Raw genomic sequence first — 27,284 nt, 5'->3', positions numbered from 1 at the left:
CCCCTTCCGACCTAAACCTGACGGAAGAGTCCAAATATGCTTTAGAAGAATTACTGTTTGAAGGGGGTTCTATTTTCCCTTCCCCCTCATTCTGTGGGAAAAAGATACAAGCTCCTTCATCTCTCCCTCCCTCCTTCGGCACAGTTAATACCTCCTTCCCCCCTCCTACCATGGGCACAAAAACTAGCGCCTTCCCCTCTCCCTCCCTTCTTGGGCACAGTTACCAGCACCTTCCCACCTCCTTCTGTGGGCACAGTTAACAACTCCTTCCCCTCTCCCTACCTTTGTATGCACAGTTACCAGCTTCTTCTCCACTCCTTCCTTGGGCACAGTTACTGGGTACATCTCCCTTCCTTGGTACACTTCGCAGTCATCTCCCCCCTGCCGTGCTGCAACCCGCTAGCCATACAAGCATGAGTGCCCCGCAGCCGCAGTACCTTAGTGATCCAGCCACCAGTCCAGTCCATCACCGTAGTCAGTGCAGCTGCATTCAAATTGCCAGTGTCTGGGACCTGCCTTTGGCTTTGCCACCAACTCAACAAATTCCTTCCATCCGACTACACGCGGTTGCAACAGTGACTTGACTTCTCAGCGGCGGTTGTAGCGGCTTGGAACTATTGTAGCCCAATGACAAGCAGCCACTCGGGCTGCTTGTCAATGCACAGTTGTGGGAGGCCGCGGACCGTCTTTTGCCCACCCCTAGCCTAGACAATGGATTAAGGGGGGTATGCAGTTTGCTCTGGTAATCTTAATCTTAATTTTGCACCCGTGCCTATTCAATTATGGCTTGTTTTCTCCTGTTTTTAAGGCATTTTCGACAATGTCTTTTCACCTTTTTTTTTTGCCTCAAAAACACGAGCAGTTTTTTCTTGGCCCAGGTGAGAAAACATGTGGATTCACCGATCCAAATGCCTTTAGCTCCTGCTGAATGTTTCGACTAGGCGTAAAAACAGCCTGGCAATTAAATAGGGCGAATCCCCATTCGGCCTAATAATAGCGAAAAGTCCCATTTTTTCACTTAGGCAAAAAAAACTAACCTAATTGCATACAAAGCTGTTTTCATTCAATGCTCAATTATCAGCCCTTTCAGTGTTGTTTTGCCAAACATTTATGAAGTTCCAACTTTTCTTCAAGTAGTTTTACACATTCAGCCTCCTTATATGGATCCTTTCCCTCTATGGGATCTAAATCTGGGGGTAAATTTACTAAGGTGGGAGTTTTTTTTAGAACTGGTGATGTTACCCATAGCTACCAATCACATTCTACTTAACATTTATCTAGCTGCTTTTAGAAGATAATAGATAGAATCTGATTGATTGCTATGGGCAACATCACCAGTTCTAAAAAAAACCTCCCACCTTAGTAAATTTACCCCCTGGTGTTAAAAGCTTTAAAGAAAGCTCTATTTGAACCTCTAGAATCTGTAGACTTCTAACATGAATAGTAGCTTCCTTACTAGCCATTGCTTCAGTGAACCGTGTCTAAGAACTTGGGTCTCTTTCTTGTCGTTCTTCATACTTGGTATTTCTCTAAGGTAAAGTGATCCTACGTAATAGACTAACATTCCAGCCTAAAGTTGTCTCTAGTTTTCATGTAAATCAGGACATAGTTATATCAGCATAGTCTACTAACCCAAATTTAAATGTTGAAGATTTCTCTGTATTGGATGTAGTACATGCTTTACATATTCATGTGAATAGGTCAGTTTCTGTTGATCTTATATAATGCACAGAAAAGTGTCAGGCCGGCCTCTAAGCAATCTGTGGCTAGATGGATTACTTCCTTGATATGTCAAGCATATATTTTGGAGGGAATGCAGTGCCGGAATTTGACTAGATTGGTGGGAGCCACCTGGGCGGCGCGCCATGGGGCCTTAGTGGAACAATCATGCAAAGCAATAGCTTGGGTTTTAATATGTTTATGGCTAAAGAAGCCGCCTTCAAACAGAAGGTGTTGCAGGTAGCTGTGCCTGTAATTCCCCACCATAAAGTAGCTGCTTTGCAGACTCCCCAAGGTAACAGTGTCTCCTAGATTGGATGAAAATAGGATTTTTGTTACTTACCATGAAATCTTTCTCTGAATCCATCTGGGGACACTGCATTCCCTCCTTTATTTTCTCCTTTAGTTTTTACTGTTTGAGTTCATTTTATGGTTCTATCCTTCTCTGGGCTTAATTAAATTCAAACTGGGAGTTGGAGGTGGAGTCCAGGCTGTAGGGTTGTAAAGGGGAGGATCAAACACCACCATTTTTGAGTCTGAAGATGTGTGTCTGCTCCAGAAATGCACCCTCTACATCTCAAGGTAGGTGTGGGTAATCCCCATGCTGCACAGTGATAGACACAAAGCAGATCTTTGGGGGTCATTCCGACCTGATTGCACGCTGCCATTTTTCACAGTGCAGCGATCAGGTCACTACTGCGCATGCGTATGCGCCGCAATGTGCAGGTGCGTCGTACGGGTACAAAGTGGATCATTGCTGGGCGATGGATTTAATGAAGAATCCATTTGCACGGACAGTCGCAAGGAGATTGATAGGAAGAAGGCATTTATGGGTGTCAACTGACCATTTTCTGGAAGTGTTTGGAAAAATGCAGGCGTGTCCAAGCATTTGCAGGGTGGGTGTCTGACGTCATTTCTAGCCCCGGACAGGCTGAAGCAGTGGCGTCACAAGAGGGGTGCGGGGGGTGCGGCCCGCTCCCGGGTATCACCCTCCGAGGGGTGACACCAAAATGCCGGTTCCTGCTTAGAGACAGGAGCCGAGTGCTGCACTGTTATATTAAGTGCAGCAGTCGGCTCCTGTCACTGTGTAGGAGCCAGCACTGCAGGCACAGCACTCCCCAGGAGTGAGCCTGCACCTCCTAACCCCCCAAGTTGGAAAAAAAAACGGGTGTCGGGACGTGAAGCCCCGCCCCTTTCGGGAAGCCACACCCCTTTCAAGTCATTCAAGCTGATAAACAAGGGATGTCAGTCCGTGAAGCCTCGCCCCTTCCCGTGAAGCCCCACCCCCTCTTTTGCCACCGCACCGGGTGTCCAAGAGGTGAGTGACGCCTCTGGGCTGAAGTGATCGCAAGGGCAGAGTAAGTTCAGAGCTACTCAGAAACTGCACAAAATTGTTTTTGCAGAGCTCTGCTGCACATGCGATCGTACACTTGCAAAGCTAAAATATACTCTCCTTTTTCCTGTTTGCAGATGATGTGCAAGAAGCATTCAACTTAATTAAAGACATAGAACCCTCTACACCACAGGTAGGACAAGTTTCCAAGAGAGATTATACTATTGTTTATGTGTAGAATTATTCTAGCCTTGTTATTCCCAATATCATATATTTAGGGCCTAATTAATATCTGTACATAAACCCAATGGTTTACATACAAATCCAGTATTTAGGAGCCTGCACAGGTGCATGATTAACATGCTGCTGTGTTTGGGGGGGGGAGGAGCAAGGGCGGCAACCAGCACCGGTCTTCATAACCAGGGCAGGTCGCCTCCATTTTGTACGCATGCTGGGTCCACGGTCTGCAGCCTTTCTGGACCCGGGTGTCCAGATCCTACGGCCATTCTGATTCAGCTTCAGCTTTAGAAGCAGCACTTGGATCTTGCAAATGCATGCAGGAGGCATCTATCTAAATACAGTAGTAACAGTTTCCAGTAAACTAGAAATGCTTTTCTCTATCGTCCTAAGTGGATGCTGGGGTTCCTGAAAGGACCATGGGGAATAGCGGCTCCGCAGGAGACAGGGCACAAAAAAGTAAAGCTTTTACCAGATCAGGTGGTGTGCACTGGCTCCTCCCCCTATGACCCTCCTCCAGACTCCAGTTAGATTTTGTGCCCGAACGAGAAGGGTGCAATCTAGGTGGCTCTCCTAAAGAGCTGCTTAGAGAAAGTTTAGCTTAGGTTTTTTACTTTACAGTGAGTCCTGCTGGCAACAGGATCACTGCAACGAGGGACTTAGGGGAGAAGTAGTGAACTCACCTGCGTGCAGAGTGGATTTGCTGCTTGGCTACTGGACACTAGCTCCAGAGGGACGATCACAGGTACAGCCTGGATGGTCACCGGAGCCGCGCCGCCGGCCCCCTTGCAGACGCTGAAGAGAGAAGAGGTCCAAAATCGGCGGCTGAAGACTCCTGAGTCTTCATAAAGGTAGCGCACAGCACTGCAGCTGTGCGCCATTTTCCTCTCAGCACACTTCACACAACAGTCACTGAGGGTGCAGAGCGCTGGGGGGGGCGCTCTGAGAGGCAAATAAAAACCTTATTAGAGGCAAAAAATACCTCACATATAGCCCACAGAGGCTATATGGAGATATTTAACCCCTGCCTAACTTCAAAAATAGCGGGAGACGAGCCCGCCGTAAAAGGGGCGGGGCCTATCTCCTCAGCACACAGCGCCATTTTCTCTCACAGAAAAGCTGGAGAGAAGGCTCCCAGGCTCTCCCCTGCACTGCACTACAGAAACAGGGTTAAAACAGAGAGGGGGGGCACTGATTTTGGCGATATTGTATATTTCTCTATCGTCCTAAGTGGATGCTGGGGTTCCTGAAAGGACCATGGGGAATAGCGGCTCCGCAGGAGACAGGGCACAAAAAAGTAAAGCTTTACTAGGTCAGGTGGTGTGCACTGGCTCCTCCCCCTATGACCCTCCTCCAGACTCCAGTTAGATTTTGTGCCCGAACGAGAAGGGTGCAATCTAGGTGGCTCTCCTAAAGAGCTGCTTAGAGAAAGTTTAGTTTAGGTTTTTTTCTTTACAGTGAGTCCTGCTGGCAACAGGATCACTGCAACGTGGGACTTAGGGGGAAAGTAGTAAACTCACCTGCATGCAGAGTGGATTTGCTGCTTGGCTACTGGACACCATTAGCTCCAGAGGGATCGAACACAGGCCCAGCCGTGGAGTCCGGTCCCGGAGCCGCGCCGCCGACCCCCTTGCAGATGCTGAAGCGTGAAGAGGTCCGGAAACCGGCGGCTGAAGACTCCTCAGTCTTCATAAGGTAGCGCACAGCACTGCAGCTGTGCGCCATTTTCCTCTCAGCACACTTCACTGGGCAGTCACTGAGGGTGCAGAGCGCTGGGGGGGGGCGCTCTGAGAGGCAAATATAAACCTTATACAAGGCTAAAAATACCTCACATATAGCCCATAGGGGCTATATGGAGATATTTAACCCCTGCCTGACTGGAAAAATAGCGGGAGAAGAACCCGCCGAAAAAGGGGCGGGGCCTATCTCCTCAGCACACGGCGCCATTTTCTGTCACAGCTCCGCTGGTCAGAACGGCTCCCAGGTCTCTCCCCTGCACTGCACTACAGAAACAGGGTAAAACAGAGAGGGGGGGCACATTAATGGCTATATATATATATATATTAAAGCAGCTATAAGGGAGCACTTAATATAAGGATATCCCTTGTATATATAGCGCTTTGTGGTGTGTGCTGGCAGACTCTCCCTCTGTCTCCCCAAAAGGGCTAGTGGGTCCTGTCTTCATTAGAGCATTCCCTGTGAGTTTGCGGTGTGTGTCGGTACGTGGTGTCGACATGTATGAGGACGATATTGGTGTGGAGGCGGAGCAATTGCCAAATATGCAGATGTCACCCCCCAGGGGGTCGACACCAGAATGGATGCCTTTATTTGTGGAATTACGTGATGGTTTATCTTCCCTTAAACAGTCAGTTGAGGACATGAGGCGGCCGGACAATCAATTAATGCCTGTCCAGGCGCCTCAAACACCGTCAGGGGCTGTAAAACGCCCTTTGCCTCAGTCGGTCGACACAGACCCAGACACGGGCACTGATTCCAGTGACGACGGTAGAAATTCAAACGTATTTTCCAGTAGGGCCACACGTTATATGATTTTGGCAATGAAGGAGACGTTACATTTAGCTGATACTACAGATACCGTAAAACAGGGTATTATGTATGGTGTGAAAAAACTACAAACAGTTTTTCCTGAATCAGAAGAATTAAATGACGTGTGTGATGAAGCGTGGGTTGCTCCTGATAAAAAGTTGATAATTTCAAAAAAGTTATTGGCATTATACCCTTTCCCGCCAGAGGTTAGGGCGCGCTGGGAAACACCCCCTAAGGTGGACAAGGCGCTCACACGCTTATCCAAACAAGTGGCGTTACCCTCTCCTGAGACGGCCGCACTTAAGGATCCATCAGATAGAAAGATGGAAGTTATTCAAAAGAATATATACACACATGCAGGTGTTATACTACGACCAGCTATAGCAACTGCCTGGATGTGCAGTGCTGGAGTAGTTTGGTCAGAATCCCTGATTGAAAATATTGATACCCTAGATAGGGACAATGTTTTACTGTCGTTAGAACAAATAAAGGATGCATTTATCTATATGCGTGATGCACAGAGGGATATTTGCACACTGGCATCTCGGGTGAGTGCTATGTCCATTTCAGCCAGAAGAGCCTTATGGACACGACAGTGGACAGGCGATGCGGATTCAAAACGTCACATGGAGGTTTTGCCGTATAAAGGGGAGGAGTTATTTGGAGTTGGTCTATCAGACTTGGTGGCCACGGCTACTGCCGGGAAATCCACTTTTTTACCTCAAGTCACTCCCCAACAGAGAAAGGCACCGACCTTTCAACCGCAGCCTTTTCGCTCCTACAAAAATAAGAGAGCAAAGGGCTTGTCGTACCTGCCACGAGGCAGAGGAAGAGGGAAGAGACACCAACAGGCAGCTCCTTTCCAGGAACAGAAGCCCTCCCCGGCTCCTGCAAAAACCTCAGCATGACGCTGGGGCCTCTCAAGCGGACTCGGGGACAGTGGGGGGCCGTCTCAAAAATTACAGCGCGCAGTGGGCTCACTCGCAGGTAGACCCCTGGATCCTGCAGATAATATCTCAGAGGTACAGGTTGGAATTAGAGACGGATCCTCCTCATCGTTTCCTGAAGTCTGCCTTACCAACCGTCTCTTCCGAAAGGGAGAGGGTGTTGGAAGCCATTCACAAGCTGTACGCTCAGCAGGTGATAGTCAAAGTACCCCTATTACAACAAGGAAAGGGGTATTATTCCACTCTATTTGTGGTACCGAAGCCGGATGGCTCGGTAAGGCCTATTCTAAATCTGAAGTCCTTGAACCTCTACATAAAAAAGTTCAAGTTCAAGATGGAGTCACTCAGAGCAGTGATAGCGAACCTGGAAGAAGGGGACTTTATGGTATCCTTGGACATCAAGGATGCGTATCTACACGTTCCGATTTACCCCGCACACCAGGGGTACCTCAGGTTCATTGTTCAAAACTGTCACTATCAGTTTCAGACGCTGCCGTTCGGATTGTCCACGGCGCCTCGGGTCTTTACCAAGGTAATGGCCGAGATGATGATTCTTCTTCGAAGAAAAGGCGTATTAGTTATCCCATACTTGGACGATCTCCTAATAAGGGCAAGGTCCAGAGAACAGCTGGAGACAGCTTTAGCACTATCTCAAGAGGTGCTAAGACAACACGGGTGGATTCTGAATATTCCAAAATCCCATTTAATCCCGACAACTCGTCTGCTGTTCCTAGGAATGATTCTGGACACGGTTCAGAAAAAGGTTTTCCTTCCAGAGGAAAAAGCCAAGGAGTTATCCGATCTGGTCAGGAACCTCCTAAAACCAGGAAAAGTGTCAGTACATCAATGCACAAGAGTCCTGGGAAAAATGGTGGCTTCTTACGAAGCAATTCCATTCGGCAGATTCCATGCAAGAATATTCCAAAGGGATCTGTTGGACAAATGGTCAGGGTCGCATCTGCAGATGCACCTGCGAATAACCCTGTCACCAAAGACAAGGGTGTCACTTCTGTGGTGGTTGCAGAAGGCTCACCTATTAGAAGGCCGCAGATTCGGCATTCAGGATTGGATCCTGGTGACCACGGACGCCAGCCTGAGAGGCTGGGGAGCAGTCACACAAGGAAGAAACTTCCAGGGAGTATGGACGAGTCTGGAAAAGTCTCTTCACATAAACATTCTGGAACTAAGAGCAATCTACAATGCTCTAAGCCAGGCGGAACTTCTCCTGCAAGGAAAGCCGGTGTTGATTCAGTCGGACAACATCACGGCGGTCGCCCATGTAAACAGGCAGGGCGGCACAAGAAGCAGGAGTGCAATGGCAGAAGCTGCCAAGATTCTTCGCTGGGCGGAGAATCACGTGATAGCACTGTCAGCAGTGTTCATCCCGGGCGTGGACAACTGGGAAGCAGACTTCCTCAGCAGACACGATCTTCATCCGGGAGAGTGGGGTCTACATCCAGAAGTCTTCAACATGTTAATAGACCGTTGGGAAAGACCAATTGTAGACATGATGGCGTCTCGCCTCAACAAGAAACTGGACAAATATTGCGCCAGGTCAAGAGATCCACAGGCAATAGCTGTGGACGCACTGGTAACTCCTTGGGTGTACCAGTCAGTGTATGTGTTTCCTCCTCTGCCGCTCATACCAAAGGTATTGAAGATCATACGGCAAAGAAGAGTAAGAACAATACTAGTGGTTCCGGATTGGCCGAGAAGGACTTGGTATCCGGAACTTCAAGAGATGCTCACGGACGAACCGTGGCCTCTACCTCTGAGAAGGGACCTGCTACAGCAGGGTCCCTGTCTTTTTCAAGACTTACCGCGGCTGCGTTTGACGGCATGGCGGTTGAACGCCAGATCCTAAAAGGGAAAGGCATTCCAGAAGAAGTCATTCCTACCTTGATTAAGGCACGGAAGGAAGTCACCGTGAAACATTATCACCGCATTTGGCGAAAATATGTAGCGTGGTGCGAGGATCGGAGGGTTCCGACGGAGGAATTCCAACTGGGTCGTTTCCTACATTTCCTGCAATCAGGATTATCTATGGGTCTCAAATTGGGATCCATTAAGGTTCAAATTTCGGCCCTGTCAATATTCTTCCAAAAAGAATTGGCCTCTGTCCCTGAGGTCCAGACTTTTGTCAAGGGAGTACTGCATATACAGCCTCCTGTGGTGCCTCCGGTGGCACCGTGGGATCTAAATGTAGTTTTAGATTTCCTCAAATCCCATTGGTTTGAACCATTGAAAAAGGTGGATTTGAAATATCTCACATTGAAAGTGACTATGTTACTAGCCCTGGCCTCTGCCAGGAGAGTATCTGAATTGGCGGCTTTATCTTATAAAAGTCCTTATCTAATCTTCCATTCGGATAGGGCAGAACTGCGGACTCGTCCGCATTTTCTCCCTAAAGTGGTATCAGCATTTCATCTGAACCAACCTATTGTGGTGCCTGCGGCCACTAGCGACTTGGAGGACTCCAAGTTGTTGGACGTTGTCAGAGCCTTAAAAATATACATTGCAAGGACGGCTGGAGTCAGAAAATCTGACTCGCTGTTTATATTGTATGCACCCAACAAGTTGGGCGCACCTGCTTCTAAGCAGTCGATTGCTCGTTGGATTTGTAACACAATTCAACTTGCACATTCTGTGGCAGGCCTGCCACAGCCTAAAACTGTAAAAGCCCACTCCACAAGGAAGGTGGGCTCATCTTGGGCGGCTGCCCGAGGGGTCTCGGCATTACAACTCTGCCGAGCAGCTACGTGGTCGGGGGAGAACACGTTTGTAAAATTTTACAAATTTGATACCCTGGCAAAGGAGGACCTGGAGTTCTCTCATTCGGTGCTGCAGAGTCATCCGCACTCTCCCGCCCGTTTGGGAGCTTTGGTATAATCCCCATGGTCCTTTCAGGAACCCCAGCATCCACTTAGGACGATAGAGAAAATAAGAATTTACTTACCGATAATTCTATTTCTCGGAGTCCGTAGTGGATGCTGGGCGCCCATCCCAAGTGCGGATTATCTGCAATACTTGTACATAGTTATTGTTAACTAATTCGGGTTATTGTTAAGGAGCCATCTTTAAGAGGCCCTTTCTGTTGTCATACTGTTAACTGGGTTTAGATCACAAGTTGTACGGTGTGATTGGTGTGGCTGGTATGAGTCTTACCCGGGATTCAAAATGCCTCCCTTATTGTGTATGCTCGTCCGGGCACAGTGCCTAACTGGAGTCTGGAGGAGGGTCATAGGGGGAGGAGCCAGTGCACACCACCTGACCTAGTAAAGCTTTACTTTTTTGTGCCCTGTCTCCTGCGGAGCCGCTATTCCCCATGGTCCTTTCAGGAACCCCAGCATCCACTACGGACTCCGAGAAATAGAATTATCGGTAAGTAAATTCTTATTATATAAAAGATGCTATAAGGGAGAAACACTTATATAAGGTTGTCCCTATATAATTATAGCGTTTTTGGTGTGTGCTGGCAGACTCTCCCTCTGTCTCCCCAAAGGGCTAGTGGGTCCTGTCCTCTGTCAGAGCATTCCCGGTGTGTGTGCTGTGTGTCGGTACGTGTGTGTCGACATGTATGAGGACGATGTTGGTGAGGAGGCGGAGAAATTGCCTGTAATGGTGATGTCACTCTCTAGGGAGTCGACACCGGAATGGATGGCTTATTTAGAGAATTACGTGAGAATGTCAACACGCTGCAAGGTCGGTTGACGACATGAGACGGCCGACAATCTATTAGGACCGGTCCAGGCGTCTCAGAAACACCGTCAGGGGTTTTAAAAACGCCCATTTACCTCAGTCGGTCGACACAGACACAGACACGGACACTGAATACAGTGTCGACGGTGAATAAACAAACGTATTTCTCATTAGGGCCACACGTTAAGGGCAATGAAGGAGGTGTTACGTGTTTCTGATACTACAAGTACCACAAGAAAGGGTATTATGTGGGAGTGAAAAAACTACCTGTAGTTTTTCCTGAATCAGATAAAATAAAATGAAGTGTGTGATGATGCGTAGGGTTACCCCGATAGCAAATATTGGCGTTATACCCTTTCCCGCCAGAAATTAGGGTACGTTGGGAAACACCCCTTAGGGTGATAAGGCGCTCACACGCTTATCAAGTGGCGTTACCGTCTCCAGATACGGCCGCCCTCAAGGAGCCAGCTGATAGGAAGCTGGAAAAATATCCTAAAAAGTATATACACACATACGGTGGTTATACTGCGACCAGCGATCGCCATCAGCCTGGAGATGCAGTGCTGGGTTGGCTTGGTCGGATTCCCTGACTGAAAATATTTTATTCATGTAGAGCATTTAATAGGATGCATTCTATATATATGTATGTGAGATGCACAGAGGGATATTTGCTCTCTGGCATCAAGATAAGTGCGTTGTCCATATCTCCCAGAAGATGTCAGGGACACGACAGTGGTCAGGTGATACAGATCCCATACGGCAGATGGAAGTATTGCTGTATAAAGGGAAGGAGTTATTTGGGGGTCGGTCCATCGGACCTGGGGACCACAGCAACAGCTGGGAAATCCAACCTTTTTTACCCCAAGTTACATCTCAGCTAAAAAAGACACCGTCTTTTCAGCCTCAATCTTTCCTTTCCCATGAGGGCATGCAGGCAAAAGGCCAGTCATATCTGCCCAGACATAGAGGTAAGGGAAGTAGACTGCAGCAGGCAGCCCTTTCCCAGGAAAAGAAGCCCTCCACCGCGTCTGCCAAGTCCTCAGCATGACGCTGGGGCCGTGCAAGCGGACTCAAGGTGGGGGGGTAGTCTCAAGAGTCTCAGGGCGCAGTGGGATCACTCGCAAGTTGACCCCTAGATCGTACGAGTATTATCCCAGGGGTAAAGATTGGAGAGTCGAGACATCTTCTCCTCGCAGGTTCCTGAAGTCTGCTTTACCAACGGCTCCCTCCGACAGGGAGGCAGCATTGGAAACAATTCACAAGCTGTATATCCAGCAGGTGATAATCAAAGTACCCCTCCTACGACAAGGAAAAGGGTATTATTTTTCCACACTATATTGTGGTACTGAAGCCAGACGGCTTGGTGACACATAGTCTAAATCTAAAATGTTTTGAACACTTACATAAAAGGTTCAAATCGAGATAAAGTCACTCAGAGCAGTGATAGCGAACCGGAAAAAAGGGGACTATATGGTGTCCCTGGACATCAAGGATTACCTCCATGTCCAAATTTTGTCCTTCTCATCAAGGGTACCTCTGGTTCGTGGTACAGAACTGTCAATATCAGTTTCAGACGATGCCGTTTGAATTATCCACGGCACCCCGGGCCTTTTTACCAAGGTAATGGCCGAAAAGATGTTTCTTCAAAGAAAAAAGGCATCTAAATTATCCCTTACTTGCACGACCTAAAAAGGGCAAGTTCCAGAGAACAGTTGGAGGTCGGAAGAGCACTATCTAAAGTAGTTCTTCGACGGCACGACTGGATTCTAAATATTCCAAGAATCGCAGCTGTTTTCTGACGATACGTCTGCTGTTCCTAGGGATGATTCTGGACACGGTTCAGAAAAAGGTTTTTCTTCCCGAGGAAAAAGCCAAGGAGTTATCCGACCTGTCAGGAACCTCCTAAAACCAGGAAAGGTGTCTGTACACAAGAGTCCTGGGAAAAATGGTGGCTTTTTACGAAGCAATTCCATTCGGCAGATTCCATGCAAGAATTTTCCAAAGGGATCTGTTGGACAAATGGTCAGGGTCGCATCCTCAGATGCACCTGCGAATAACCCTGTCGCCAAGGACAAGGGTATATCTTCTGTGGTGGTTGCAAAAGGCTCATCTATTGGAGGGCCGCAGATTCGGCATACAGGATTTGATCCTGGTGACCACGGACGCCAGCCTGAGAGGTTGGGGAGCAGTCACACAAGGAAGAAACTTCCAGGGGGTATGGACGAACCTGGAAAAGTCTCTTCACATAAACATTCTGGTACTAAGAGCAATCTAAAATGCTCTAAGCCAGGCGGAACCACTCCTGCAAGGAAAACCGGTGTTGATTCAGTCGGACAACATCACGGCGGTCGCCCATGTAAACAGACAGGGCGGCACAAGAAGCAGGAGTGCAATGGCAGAAGCTGCCAACATTCTTCGCTGGGCGGAGAATCACGTAATAGCACTGTCAGCAGTGTTCTTCCCGGGCGTGGACAACTGGGAAGCAGACTTCCTCAGCAGACACGATATTCACCCGGGAGAGGGGGGTCTTCATCCAGAAGTCTTCCACATGCTAATAAACTGTTGGGAAAGACCAATGGTAGACATGATGGCGTCTCGCCTCAAGGACAAGTATTGCGCCAGGTCAAGAGATCCACAGGCAATAGCTGTGGACGCACTGGTAACACCTTGGGTGTACAAATCAGTATATGTGTTTCCTCCTCTGCCTCTCATACCAAAGGTATTGAAGATTATACGGTGAGGAGGAGTAAGAACAATACTAGTGGCTCCGGATTAGCCAAGAAGGACTTGGTACCCGGAACTTCAAGAGTTGGTCACGGACGACCCGTGCCCTCTACTTCTGAGAAGGGACCTGCTACAACAGGGTCCCTGTCTCTTTCAAGACTTACCGCGGCTGCGTTTGACGGCATGGCGGTTGAACGCCAGATCCTAAAAGGGAAAGGCATTCCAGAAGAAGTCATTCCTACCTTGATTAAGGCAAGGAAGGAAGTCACCGCGAAACATTATCACCGCATTTGGCGAAAATATGTCGCGTGGTGCGAGGATCGGAGTGTTCCGACGGAGGAATTTCAACTGGGTCGTTTCCTACATTTCCTACAATCAGGATTGTCTATGGGTCTCAAATTGAGATCTATTAAGGTTCAAATTTCGGCCCTGTCAATATTCTTCCAAAAAGAATTGGCCTCAGTTCCTGAGGTACAGACTTTTGTTAAAGGAGTACTGCATATACAGCCTCCTGTGGTGCCTCCGGTGGCACCGTGGGATCTAAATGTCGTTTTAGATTTCCTCAAATCCCATTGGTTTGAACCATTGAAAAAGGTGGATTTTAAATATCTCACATGGAAAGTGACTATGTTACTGGCCCTGGCTTCCGCCAGGAGAGTATCTGAATTGGCGGCTTTATCTTATAAAAGCCCTTATCTAATCTTCCATTCGGATAGGGCAGAACTGAGGACTCGTCCGCATTTTCTCCCTAAGGTGGTATCAGCGTTTCACCTGAACCAACCTATTGTGGTGCCTGCGGCCACTGGCGACTTGGAGGACTCCAAGTTGTTGGACGTTGTCAGAGCCTTAAAAATATACATTTCAAGCACGGCTGAAGTCAGAAAATCTGACTCGCTGTTGATACTATATGCACCCAACAAGTTGGGTGCCCCTGCTTCTAAGCAGACGATTGCTCGTTGGATTTGTAACACAATTCAACTTGCTCATTCTGTGGCAGGCCTGCCACAGCCTAAATCTGTTAAGGCCCATTCCACAAGGAAGGTGGGCTCATCTTGGGCGGCTGCCCGAGGGGTCTCGGCATTACAATTCTGCCGAGCAGCTACGTGGTCGGGGGAAAACACGTTTGTAAAATTCTACAAATTTGATACCCTGGCAAAAGAGGACTTGGAATTCTCTCATTCGGTGCTGCAGAGTCATCCGCACTCTCCCGCCCGTTTGGGAGCTTTGGTATAATCCCCATGGTCCTTTCAGGAACCCCAGCATCCACTTAGGACGATAGAGAAAATAAGAATTTACTTACCGATAATTCTATTTCTCGGAGTCCGTAGTGGATGCTGGGCGCCCATCCCAAGTGCGGATTATCTGCAATACTGTACATAGTTATTGTTAACAAATTCGGGTTATATTGTTAAGGAGCCATCTTTAAGAGGCTCTTTCTGTTATCATACTGTTAACTGGGTTTAGATCACAAGTTGTACGGTGTGATTGGTGTGGCTGGTATGAGTCTTACCCGGGATTCAAATTGCCTCCCTTATTGTGTACGCTCGTCCGGGCACAGTACCTAACTGGAGTCTGGAGGAGGGTCATAGGGGGAGGAGCCAGTGCACACCACCTGATCTGGTAAAAGCTTTACTTTTTTGTGCCCTGTCTCCTGCGGAGCCGCTATTCCCCATGGTCCTTTCAGGAACCCCAGCATCCACTACGGACTCCGAGAAATAGAATTATCGGTAAGTAAGTTCTTATTTTTTAAGGTATGATATTAATGTTCTACATGTACAAACTATTAGCATTGTCATTATTTAAACTATTAGCTTATCCAAGTATTTTTACAACTATAAAAACCAATATGTATATGACTCACTGAGCTACAGTGATTGCTTTCCTGTCTAAACAGAAGCTATGAATTTCTTATTGACTATTGTTTACCTGGCTCTTAACTGATGCTTCTTCCAAAATGTATTTCTTGTAATACACATAATATGCCACAGTACTTTGTTTCACATGGCTTCATCGGCATCCGTTCCCCTGATAATGGTACAAAGTAAAAATTGACTGCACTATCTATATGTTTCTCTACCACTGCAGCACACCCTAGAAAGCAGAATCCCCCTCCACAAGTAAGCTGAAACGATAGCGTGCAGTGGTGTTGGTGCTGGTCTTGAGATTAAAATATAATAAAATGATCCCTTTCTGCAGCGGGGTACACTGTGTTTCACAGGGAATACATTGGGGTGTAGAGATGGATCTTGATCCAGAAGCACCAACAGGCTAAAGCTTTAGATTGTCCCAGAATGCATTGCGGGGCCTTCCCTATAACTCTGCCTCCAGGCACTGTGAGCTCAGTTTTAGAGTTGGTGCCTGCATGAAGCAGGTCACTTAACAGGGGGGCTGCGCTAGGCAGCTCTGAAAAAGCTTTTTAGAAGACTTTGAGGGCTGCAGCACTTCATATGTCAGTGTGACATACTATGCTATGGCTCCATCACCTCCCCAGCGGCGTCGCATACTCCCGCTGGCTCTTTTCCCGGGTACTTGCGGCGGAGACGCTCCGGTTCCTAGGCACACCACCGCAGACGCTCTCCCGGATCGCGTGACTGCTACTAAGGGAGGAGGTAAGAGTGTCCCCCAGGCGGGACCCGCCATTAAATTGCGTTCCGGTCGCAGTTTAAGGAGACGAACCGTGACGCTGGCGTGGACACTATAACAGAGCAGGGACCCCACTATATCCACCAGGGCATGGGAGCACAGGTCGGATAGTAAAATATCCACTTTAATAAGGCTCCATAATACCCGATGGTGTGGACTAGCATAGGGGAAAAGGCGCTTGACCTGTAGCCCCTCCCCCATCTCCGGGCGCCATCTACTGCTTGTGTTCCGCCCTGGAGCTGCCTCACACACTCCCTGACTGCTGGACGCCATTTTGTAAATAGATGCGACTGGTCTCCAGGACTGCAGGGCAAGGTCTCCTTTGTAAACCCGCCTATACATCAGCGCCGTGGTTTTACAAACACTTAAGTATTCTACATGTGTCGATATTAAGACAGCGTTAGTTAAGAACAAGTGTACCTGTGCCAGAATATATTGTACGAGTATTCTGATATATACATCCGGTCTCAGACCGCGCATTGTTTATATATATATATATATATATATATAATTGCAATTTTATTGTTATGAAAATAATTATCTGCAATGCAAACGTGACTGTGTGTGCCTGTATCTGCTATGTGATTTCACTGTGGTGTATTCCAGATATATCTATCACTGTATAATGTACCCTAAGGACTAGGTGCGTCTGGGTTAATATATAGGGGGTAATTCCAAGTTGATCGCAGCAGGAAATTTTTTAGCAGTTGGGCAAAACCATGTGCACTGCAGGGGAGGCAGATATAACATGTGCAGAGAGAGATAGATTTGGGTGTGGTGAGTTCAATCTGCAATCTAAATTGCAGTGTAAAAATAAGGCAGCCAGTATTACCCTGCACAGAAACAAAATAACCCACCCAAATCTAACTCTCTCTGCAAATTTTATGCCCCCCCTGCAGTGCACATGGTTTTGCCCAACTGCTAAAAAATTTCCTGCTGCGATCAACTTGGAATTACCCCCATGGTGCGTCACAGTATTTACCTATTACGTGTATTCTACTGTGTACTCAGTCACATAATACCGGATTTATTCGCAGGTGTTGTGTATTGAGTACTCGGTCACATGCTAACGGATTTATTCTCTGCTGCATTTGACACTGCTGACCACTCTCTTGACTTCTTACTTACCTCCTCTTGAACATTGGAAATTTACTGCGGTGCTGTTAAGCTATGCCCCCATTCTTATTTTTAGATTTTTTAGTTTTTATTAATTTTATATGTTTAATATGTGTACCAATTTTTTTGTATGAAAATAAAATAAATGTTCCCCCCTGTTTCATATAAGAGCAGACATTAATTTGTTTGGGGACATCTGAGCTGTTAAGACAAATTGTGGACGGATACTTGAGAGGTGGGAATCCTTGATTGTGATATGCGTGAATAACTTAATCTTTCTGGTACGCAGAAAATCTCTATTGCTTGTACACATAATTGAATGAGAAATTACTGCACCATGAGGTGTCCGTCTTATTCTTATTGATTGTAGATCATCTTGAGAGAAGCTTGAGACAGACAATTGTGATATGCTCAACTGATTTATTTATCTGGTACAATGAATACTTATTTAAGTGTTGTTTGTGGTCGAAGCTTGATGGGAAGTATTACACAATGAGGCGCTTGTTTCAACTTTATTGATTCCATAGTATTTACCTATTACGTGTATTCTACTGTGTACTCAGTCACATAATGCTGGATTTATTCGCAGGTGTTGTGTACTGAGTACACACATCGTCACATGTCTTCTCATTCTTCACTTTCCCTTCCTCTCGACCCCGGTTCATCATTGCTGTATGACCATATCATACAGCCCACCAAGAACCTTTGCAATCTGGCGGACAACTATGCAATAGATAGCACCTATCCTTGTGTATACATGCCTATTTCTCTTACGTCCTAGAGGATGCTGGGGACTCCGTAAGGACCATGGGGTATAGACGGGCTCTGCAGGAGATAGGGCACCTAAAAAGAACTTTGACTATGGGTGTGCACTGGCTCCTCCCTCTTTGCCCCTCCTCCAGACCTCAGTTAGATTCTGTGCCCAGAGGAGAAAGGGTACACTGCAGAGAGCTCTCCAGAGTTTTCTGTTTTAAAAGAATTTTGTTAGGTTTTTTATTTTCAGGGAGTCCTGTTGGCAACAGGCTCCCTGCATTGTGGGACTGAGGAGAGAGAAGCAGGGCTGGCTTTACGGTTGGGCTCTGTTTCTAGGCTACTGGACACCATTAGCTCAAGAGGGTGTCGGAACACAGGTCTCACCTGGGGTTCGTCCCGGAGCCGCGCCGCTGTCCTCCTCACAGATGCCGAAGATAGAAGCAGGGTGAGTATGAGAAGGCAGAAGACATCAGGCGGCAGAAGACATCAGATCTTCATGAGGTAAGGAGCGCAGCGGTAAGCTGCGCGCCATTGCTCCCACTATACACACACAGAGCAGCACTGAAGGGTGCAGGGCGCTGGGGGGGGGCGCCCTGGGCAGCAATATTCCTCACTTCTGGGCATGTTAAGATGGATTAGGCTGCGGAGGCAGTAAATCCAAGAATCCCCCGCCATTTTAATAAAAAAAGCACTGGGACCGAAGCCCGCCGTCGGGTGGGCGGGGCTTGATCCTCAGCACTAACCAGCGCCATTTTCTCCACAGAAGCTGCATGCTGAACGCTGGCTCCCTGGTCTCTCCCCTGCTGAACTTCACAGGCTGGAAAAAAGAGGAGGGGGGCACATTTGCGACGCAGTGAGTGGGAATTGGAATATTATTATATATAAAAAGCGCTATCTGGTCATATTTTTCCACAGTGTTATTAAGCGCTGGGTGTGTGCTGGCATACTCTCTCTCTGTCTCTCCTAAGGGCCTGGTTGGTGTTTTGTCCCCTTGTAGGGTAATCCCTGTGTGTGTGGGGTGTCGGTACGTGGTGTCGACATGTCTGAAGCGGAAGGCTTCTCCAAGGAGGAGGTGGAGCAAATGAGTGGTGTGTCCCCATCGGTTGTGCCGACTCCGGAATGGATGGACATGTGGCATATGTTGAATGCAAGTGTGGCATCTTTACATAAAAGGCTTGATAAGGCTGAATTTGGGGGGACATCAGGGGGTCAATCCTCGGATTGGACTGACTCACAGGGCCTGTCGGGGTCTCAAAAGCGTCCCTTAACACAAGACACTACTACCGACACGGATTCTGATTCCAGTGTCGACTATGACGAAGTAAAATTGCACCCTAGGGTGACTAAAACCATTCAGTGTATGATTGTGGCAATAAGGGATGTGTTGCATATTGAGGATGAACCCTCGGTCCCCGACACAAGGGTACACATGTTTAAGGAAAAGAAGCAGATTATTAATTTTCCCACATCTCATGAATTAAATGATTTCTTTGGAAAAGCTTGGGAGACTCCGGAAAAGAGACCGCAGATCGCAGGCAAGAAACTACCTTAAAGTGTATTTATTCTCATACGGGTGCTGTGCGAAGACCGACAATTGCGTCGGCATGGGTGTGTAGCGCAATTGCAGCTTGGACAGATAAGCTGACAGATCAATTTGATAATATGGATAAGGATACTATATTCTTAACTCTAGCCCATATTAAAGACGCAGTCTTATTTATGAGGGATGCTCAAAGGGACATTGGACTGCTAGCTTCTAGGGCCAATGCCATGTCTATCTCGGCGAGAAGATCCTTATGGACTCGCCAATGGACGGGTGATGCGGATTCCAAAAAACATATGAAAGTTCTACCCTATAAGGGTGAGGTATTGTTTGGGGATGGGCTGACGGACCTGGTTTCCACAGCTACAGCAGGTAAATCAAATTTTTTACCATATATTCCCCAACAGCAAAAGAAAGTAACACCCTATCAGATGCAGTCCTTTCGGTCGCACAAGTCCAGAAGAGGTCGGGGATCCTCTTTCCTCGCCAGAGGTAAGGGCAGAGGCAAAAGAGCACCTGCTTCGGCAGGTGCCCAGGACCAAAAGTCCTCCCCGGCTGCTCCAAAACCCACAGCATGACGCTGGGGCTCCCCTGAGGGAGTCCGCACCGGTGGGGGCACGTCTTTGACTTTTCAGTCAGACCTGGGTCAGATCAGACCTGAATCCCTGGGTGTTGGAAATAGTTTCCCAGGGGTACAAACTGGAATTTGAGGAGGTGCCCCGCGCCGATTTCTCAAATCGGCCCTACCAGCTTCCACATCGGAAAGGGATGTAGTGTTAGCTGCAATTCAAACGCTGTGTATACAGCAAGTGATAATCAAGGTTCCCCTGCACCAGCAGGGAAGAGGTTACTACTCAACCCTATTTGTGGTCCCGAAACCGGACGGTTCGGTCAGACCTATTTTGAATCTGAAATCCCTAAACCTGTACATAAAAAGATTCAAATTCAAAATGGAATCACTCAGAGCGATAATAGCCAACATGGAGGAGGGGGAGTTTATGGTGTCTCTGGACATAAAGGATGCGTACCTTCATGTCCCCTTATATGCCCCCCATCAGGAATACCTGAGATTCGCTGTACAGGATTGTCATTACCAATTTCAGACGTTGCCGTTTGGACTTTCCACGGCCCCGAGGATTTTCACCAAGATAATGGCGGAAATGATGGTGGTCATGCGCAAGCATGGAGTCACAATTATCCCATACTTGGACGATCTCCTGATAAAAGCGAGATCAAGGGAGAAATTGCTGAGCAGTGTGGCGCTCTCCCTGAGAGTGCTCCAGCAACACGGTTGGATTTTAAATCTACCGAAGTCACAGTTGATTCCGACAACTCGACTACCGTTCCTAGGTATGATACTGGATACGGAACAAATGAAGGTCTTCCTCCCAATAGAGAAAGCCCAGGACATCCCGAACATGGTCAGAGACCTGCTAAAACCGAAAAGGGTGTCAGTTCACCGATGCACTCGAGTTCTGGGAAAAATGGTGGCAGCCTACGAGGCCATTCCCTTTAGAAGGTTCCCTGCAAGGACTTTTCAATGGGACCTTCTGGACAAGTGGTCCGGGTCCCATCTGCACTTACATCGGAAAATAACTCTGTCCCCAGGGGCCAGAGTGTCTCTCCTGTGGTGGTTGCAAAGTGCTCACCTGCTGGAGGGTCGCCGGTTCGGAATTCAGGACTGGATCCTGGTTACCACGGACGCGAGCCTCCGAGGATGGGGAGCGGTCACACAAGGAAAAACATTTTCAGGGATTTTGGTCAGACCAGGAGTCCTGTCTACACATCAATGTGTTGGAACTCAGGGCCATTTACAACGGCCTTCGACAAGCGGAGAGTCTTCTTCGAAACCTACCGGTTCTGATTCAATCAGACAATGTCACAGCAGTGGCTCATGTGAACCGCCAAGGCGGGACAAGAAGCAGAGTCGCGATGGTGGAAGCCACCAGGATTCTTCGCTGGGCGGAAAATCATGTAAGCGCTCTGTCGGCTGTCTTCATTCCGGGAGTAGACAACTGGGAAGCAGACTTCCTCAGCAGACATGATCTCCATCCAGGAGAGTGGGGACTTCATCAAGAAGTCTTTACAGACATAACACGTCTTTGGGGAACTCCGCAAATAGACATGATGGCGTCACGCCTCAACAAAAAGCTTCGGAGGTATTGTGCCAGGTCTCGGGACCCTCAGGCAGTGGCAGTAGACGCTCTGATAACACTGTGGGTGTTCAAATCGGTCTACGTGTTTCCTCCTCTTCCTCTCATCACAAAAGTGTTGAGGATGGGCAAAGAAGAGTACAGACGATACTCGTTGTCCCAGACTGGCCTCGAAGGGCCTGGTACTCAGATCTACAAGAGATGCTCACAGGAGATCCCTGGCCTCTTCCTCTGAGGGAAGACCTGTTGCAACAGGGGCCCTGTGTATTTCAGGACTTACCGCGGTTACGTTTGACGGCATGGCGGTTGAACGCCGAATCCTAGCGAAAAAGGGGATTCCGGAAGAGGTCATCCCTACTTTAATAAAGGCTAGGAAGGAGCTGACGGTTAAGCATTATCACCGTATCTGGCGAAAGTATGTGTCTTGGTGTGAGACCAAGAATGCACCTACGGAAGATTTTCATCTGGGTCGTTTTCTCCACTTCCTACAGACAGGAGTGGATATGGGCCTGAAATTAGGCTCTGTTAAGGTACAGATTTCGGCCCTCTCGATTTTCTTTCAGAAGGAATTGGCTTCTCTTCCAAAAGTCCAGACGTTTGTAAAGGGAGTGCTACACATCCAGCCTCCTTTTGTGCCTCCAGTGGCACCGTGGGACCTCAACGTGGTGTTGCAGTTCCTAAAATCACACTGGTTTGAACCGCTTAACAAGGTTGAGTTGAAATTTCTTACTTGGAAGGTGGTCATGTTGTTGGCCTTGGCATCAGCAAGGCGAGTATCAGAATTGGCGGCTTTGTCACACAAAAGCCCCTACTTGATTTTTCATGTGGATCGAGCTGAATTGAGGACACGTCCGCAATTTTTGCCTAAGGTGGTTTCTTCATTCCATGTGAATCAACCTATTGTGGTGCCTGTGGCTACAAGTGACCTGGAGGATTCCAGATCCCTGGACGTAGTCAGGGCCTTAAAGATTTATGTAGCCAGGACGGCTAGAATTAGGAAAACAGAGGCTCTGTTTGTCCTGTATGCGGCCAATAAGATTGGCGCACCTGCTTCGAAGCAGACTATTGCTCGCTGGATCTGTAATACGATTCAGCAGGCTCACTCTACGGCTGGATTGCCGGTACCAAATTCGGTTAAGGCCCATTCCACTAGGAAGGTGGGCTCTTCTTGGGCGGCTGCCCGAGGCGTCTCGGCATTACAACTTTGCAGAGCGGCGACTTGGTCGGGGTCAAACACTTTTGCTAAATTCTACAAGTTTGATACCCTGGCTGATGAGGACCTAGCGTTTGCTCAGTCGGTGCTGCAGAGTCATACGCACTCTCCCGCCCGATTGGATGCTTTGGTATAAACCCCATGGTCCTTACGGAGTCCCAAGCATCCTCTAGGACGTAAGAGAAAATAAGATTTTAAACCTACCGGTAAATCTATTTCTCCTAGTCCGTAGAGGATGCTGGGCGCCCGTCCCAGTGCGGAAACTCTGCAAGACTTGTATATAGTTGTTGCTTACATAAGGGTTATGTTACAGTTGAAATCGGTCTTGGACCGTTACTGTTGTTGTTCATACGGTTAACTGGTTATGTATGATCCAGGTTACATGGTATGATTGGTGTGGGCTGGTATGAATCTTGCCCTTGGATTTTTAAATGCTGCCTTGTATTGTCCATCTCCTCTGGGCACAGTTCTCTAACTGAGGTCTGGAGGAGGGGCATAGAGGGAGGAGCCAGTGCACACCCATAGTCGAAGTTCTTTTTAGGTGCCCTATCTCCTGCGGAGCCTGTCTATACCCCATGGTCCTTACGGAGTCCCCAGCATCCTCTACGGACTAGGAGAAATAGATTTACCGGTAGGTTTAAAATCTTACTTTCCCTATAGATTGTAAGCTTGCGAGCAAGGCCTTCCTACCGCTATGACTGTTTGTTATTACCCAGTTTTGTTATATCATTATTTCCAATTGTAAAGCGCAACAGAATTTGCCGCGCTATATAAGAAACTGTTAATAAATAAATAAGTAATTCTCAGGTATTGCCTGGCTTCATCGTACTAAACCGTTCTCTGTTACATTTGTGTATAATGTTTAACATGTAGGGCAGTAAATCTGGGGACGCTCCTGCATCCTGCAGAGCAGGCGCAACGGATTTACCTGATGGGGAAGTTTTGTGTGATGGTCTGTGTACTATGTCTCATACATCTCCCAGTCAGTCCGCAGCTCCTGTAATCAATCAGGAGCCAACCTGAGCTGCGTTCTCAAACCTACTGAGTACTCTAGTTGAATGCTTTATGCCCCCTATGGGACCACCTGTAACATTACAGTCACTGATGTCCCCATGGTTACTCCGCTTTGGGCGGGAAAAGTTTGGCTCACTGGTTGTAGCGTATGACTCATTCCTTGGTCAGGCAAAACCCTATTCCAGGTCACTCTCGTGTCTCTGGGTCATCTGAGCGGGCTGCTTCCTCCTCCCTATCCAATAAACTCTCTGATATTTTATCTGAAGAGAGGGGGATCATGCTGTCCTGTCAGTCCCTATTTTAGCTGTTTCTGACAAGGTTTTTCCATTGCTAACTGATACCACTGCCCTTGTGGTTATTGGGTAACAAATCCTACAAATCACTGATGATAAGAGGATTCCCCTACTGTGGTTAAGCAAACTGATATGTTCACACGTCAGAGGGTAATTAAAACTCTGTTACCACAATCTGATCATTAAGTGTAAATCAGACAAGACCCCTGGTCTAATCCAGGGAAGACATTCCCCATGTCTACAACGGGCATTAGCTCGATATCCTCCCCCTACAGAGTTATATAACGAGTAGGTAGTTCACTGCTAGTGAACTCATGTGTCACCCATCGGGTGCTGTCCACTCTGCCTCTCACCCTTGTCCCCTCACTGTAGGAACCGACAGATAAACATGCGGAAGGATGCCTGAAGTCTATTACTCCCTTACAGGTGTTGTAAATAGACCGCGATTGCGTCCTCTTGGGGCTGCAAAATAGATTGATGACTGGATCATGCATTAGAGGAAGAGCTGCCCGAGGATATATCTGACAATGCCAGACATTCCCTGTCTCACAATACCACCGCCACGTTTTTCTACACCTGGAAGCATCCCTTGAGGCGGGTTTGTTGGCTGCCAAGGCGTCGAATACGTCTGTCCTGGCTTGCTGTATTCTGTGATTGAGGTCATGGATGGTGGACCTGGACTCAAAGTCCTTGGAGGTATTCCCCTTTTACTGGGGACATCTTAATTGGATCTGAATCGGCGGCTACTATGACTGCTCTTCTCCCAAATGCTACTCCTTCTACACAGAAGGAAAAAGGTACCACTTTTCCCTGCTTTCGGCCTTAAGGGAAAGCGAAGGTCATGCATACCTGAGATTGTCTCGTGCTCCCACCAACCACTAAGCCCAAGGCCTAACAATCCTTGGCTGCTCATCAGTCTGCTTCTCATGACAAGCCTGCTGCATGATGGGACAGGCCTCCCCCTGGAGGATCCCAGGGTGGGGGGCTGACTTCTACGAATCATCCAGGTCTGGTTAATGACCACTTCAGACGCATGGGTGCGAGAAGTTGTCTCTCACGGGTACGCAGTCCCCCTTGCCAGTTCTGCACAGTGGTTATTCCTTCGGATCCGTTAAAGGCGCAAGCTCTACTGATGGTTGTGCGTTACCTCCTAGATACAATAGTGGTAGTGCCAGTACCTCTGTCCCACAGCGGCAGAGGATACTATTCGACCCTGTTTCTAGTCCCGAAACCTGACAAGTCTTTCAGGCTTATTCTCAACCTCAAATCACTGAACAAGTTTGTGAGAGTGTCCATGTTCCGTATGGAAACACTGCGCTCAACTGTACTGGCCATGGACCCAGAGACTATATGGTATCCCTGGATATACAAGATGCTTACCGGCATATGCCTATTGCCATATCGCATCAGCAATATCTGCGGTTTGCATTGGCAACCTTCACTATCAATTCCAGGCTCTGCCGTTTGGACTGGCCACGACCCCTCGGATCTTCACCAAGGTTATGGCCGTGATGACAGCTCATCTCCGTCGCCAGGGAGTCAGGATCCTGCCGTATCTGGACAGTTTGCTGATTCTGGCAAACTCCCACAATGTCCTCCTCGGTCATCTATAACTGACGGTAAACTTCCTACAAGCCCATGGATGGCTCATCAACGGGAAGAAGTCCTCGCTGCTCCCTGCTCGGAGCATGGTGCACCTGGAGGCACTACCGGACATGTTTCTGTCTCCAGAGAATGTCCTGAAACTTCAGGACAGGATAAGATACTTCCTCTCTCGCCCAAGAGTGTCGATACACTCGGCGATGCAAATACTAGGCCTCATGGTGTCGGCTTTCGACATGGTAGAGTACGCTCAATTCCATTCCCGCCCTCTACAGAGGTTAATCCTTTCCAAGTGGAATGGTCTGCCTCATCGGATCAGGTCTCACATGATCTCCTTGACTCCGGTGGTTTGCCTGTCGCTGACCTGGTGGCTACAGGACCAGCAGTTGAGCAAGGGCCGTCCCTTCTGGATCCCCAACTGGGTCCTACTGACTACGGACGCCAGTCGGAGGGGTTGGGGCGCGGTGTTGGAGCAACACTCTTTCCAGGGACGGTGGACCATGGAGCAATCACTCCTCCCGATAAACATCCTGGAATTGCGGGCAGTGTTCAATGCTTTCTCTCGTCCTGCCTTTGATACAGACCAGGCCTGTTCTAGTACGGTCAGACAATGCCACCACTATGACTTACATAAACCATCAAGGCGGCACTCGAAGCCGCATGGCAATGATGGAAGTGTCAAAATCCTTCGTTAGGCGGAACGCCTTCTGCCGGCAATATTGGCAGTATTCATTCCGGGAGTCCTCAACTGGGAAGGTAATTTCCTCAGTCAACAGGACGTGCATGCCGGAGAGTGGAGTCTTCATCAGGAAGTTTTTTTAACTCCTAGTGAACAAGTGGGGCCTACCAGATGTAGACCTGATGGCGTCTCGACACTATAACAAAGTTTCGGTCTTCGGCTCAAGAACCAGGGATCCTCAAGCAGCGTTTGTGGACGCTATGGCAATTCCATGGAACTTTCGGCTGCCCTACGTGTTCCCTCCAGTGTCTCTCCTGCCCAGGGTGCTACAGAAGTTCAAACAAGAAGGAGGAATACTACTTCTAGTCACTCCAGCATGGCCCAGACGGCATTGGTTCTCAGACCTACAGGGTCTATCGATAGAGCGTCCTCTTCTGCTTCCTCAACGCCCAGACCTCCTCGTTAAGGGCCCTTGTGTCTACTCTGACCTGGCCAGACTGGCTTTAAAGGCGTGGCTCTTGAAGCTTTACTCCTGGGGGCCAAAGGATTCTCTGAGGCGGTCATCCAAACTATGCTGAAGGCCCGCAAACTGGCATCTGCGCGGATTTATTATAGGGTCTAGAATTCTTACTTCACCTCGTGTGCTGCTAAGAATTACAATGCTTGCAAATTCAGTACTTCCAGACTTCTGGCTTTTTTGCAACAAGGCCTGGACTTAGGCCTTCGTCTGGCCTTCCTCAAGGTTCAAATCTCTGCCTTGTCGGTTTGGTTTCAGAGAAAAATTGTCTATTCCTGATGTTCATACTTTCACTCAGGGTGTTTTACGGATTCAGCCTCCCTATGTTCCTCCTATGGCTCCATGGGATCGGTCTGTTGTTCTGAATGCCCTGCAAGAGTCTCCATTTGAACCTGTTGAGTCAGTGGACCTTCAGTTGGTCACGGTCAAGGTCCTGTTCCTACTGGCTATTGCCTCTGCTAGGAGGGTGTCAGACCTAGGTGCTTTGTCCTGTCGTTCACCCTTTCTGATATTTCACCATCACCTGTTTTTTTAACTGACCCTGGTTATTTG

General features: G+C 48.1%; 1 protein-coding gene across 3 annotated transcripts in view; it reads left to right on the top strand.

Annotated features, from left to right (window-relative positions):
- Positions 1-27,284, top strand: part of IFT56 (intraflagellar transport 56) — a 417,739-nt gene that overhangs the window by 224,215 nt on the left and 166,240 nt on the right. For all 3 annotated transcript variants that reach the window (XM_063940415.1, XM_063940414.1, XM_063940413.1), the window contains one exon: positions 3,190-3,245. In XM_063940415.1, the coding sequence (XP_063796485.1) occupies positions 3,190-3,245 (56 nt within the window). The remainder of the gene's footprint in view (positions 1-3,189; positions 3,246-27,284) is intronic.

This window comes from Pseudophryne corroboree, chromosome 9, assembly GCF_028390025.1.
Source record: "Pseudophryne corroboree isolate aPseCor3 chromosome 9, aPseCor3.hap2, whole genome shotgun sequence".
In the NCBI taxonomy this organism is placed as follows: domain Eukaryota; kingdom Metazoa; phylum Chordata; class Amphibia; order Anura; family Myobatrachidae; genus Pseudophryne; species Pseudophryne corroboree.
This window is presented reverse-complemented; position numbering and strand designations above follow the sequence as displayed.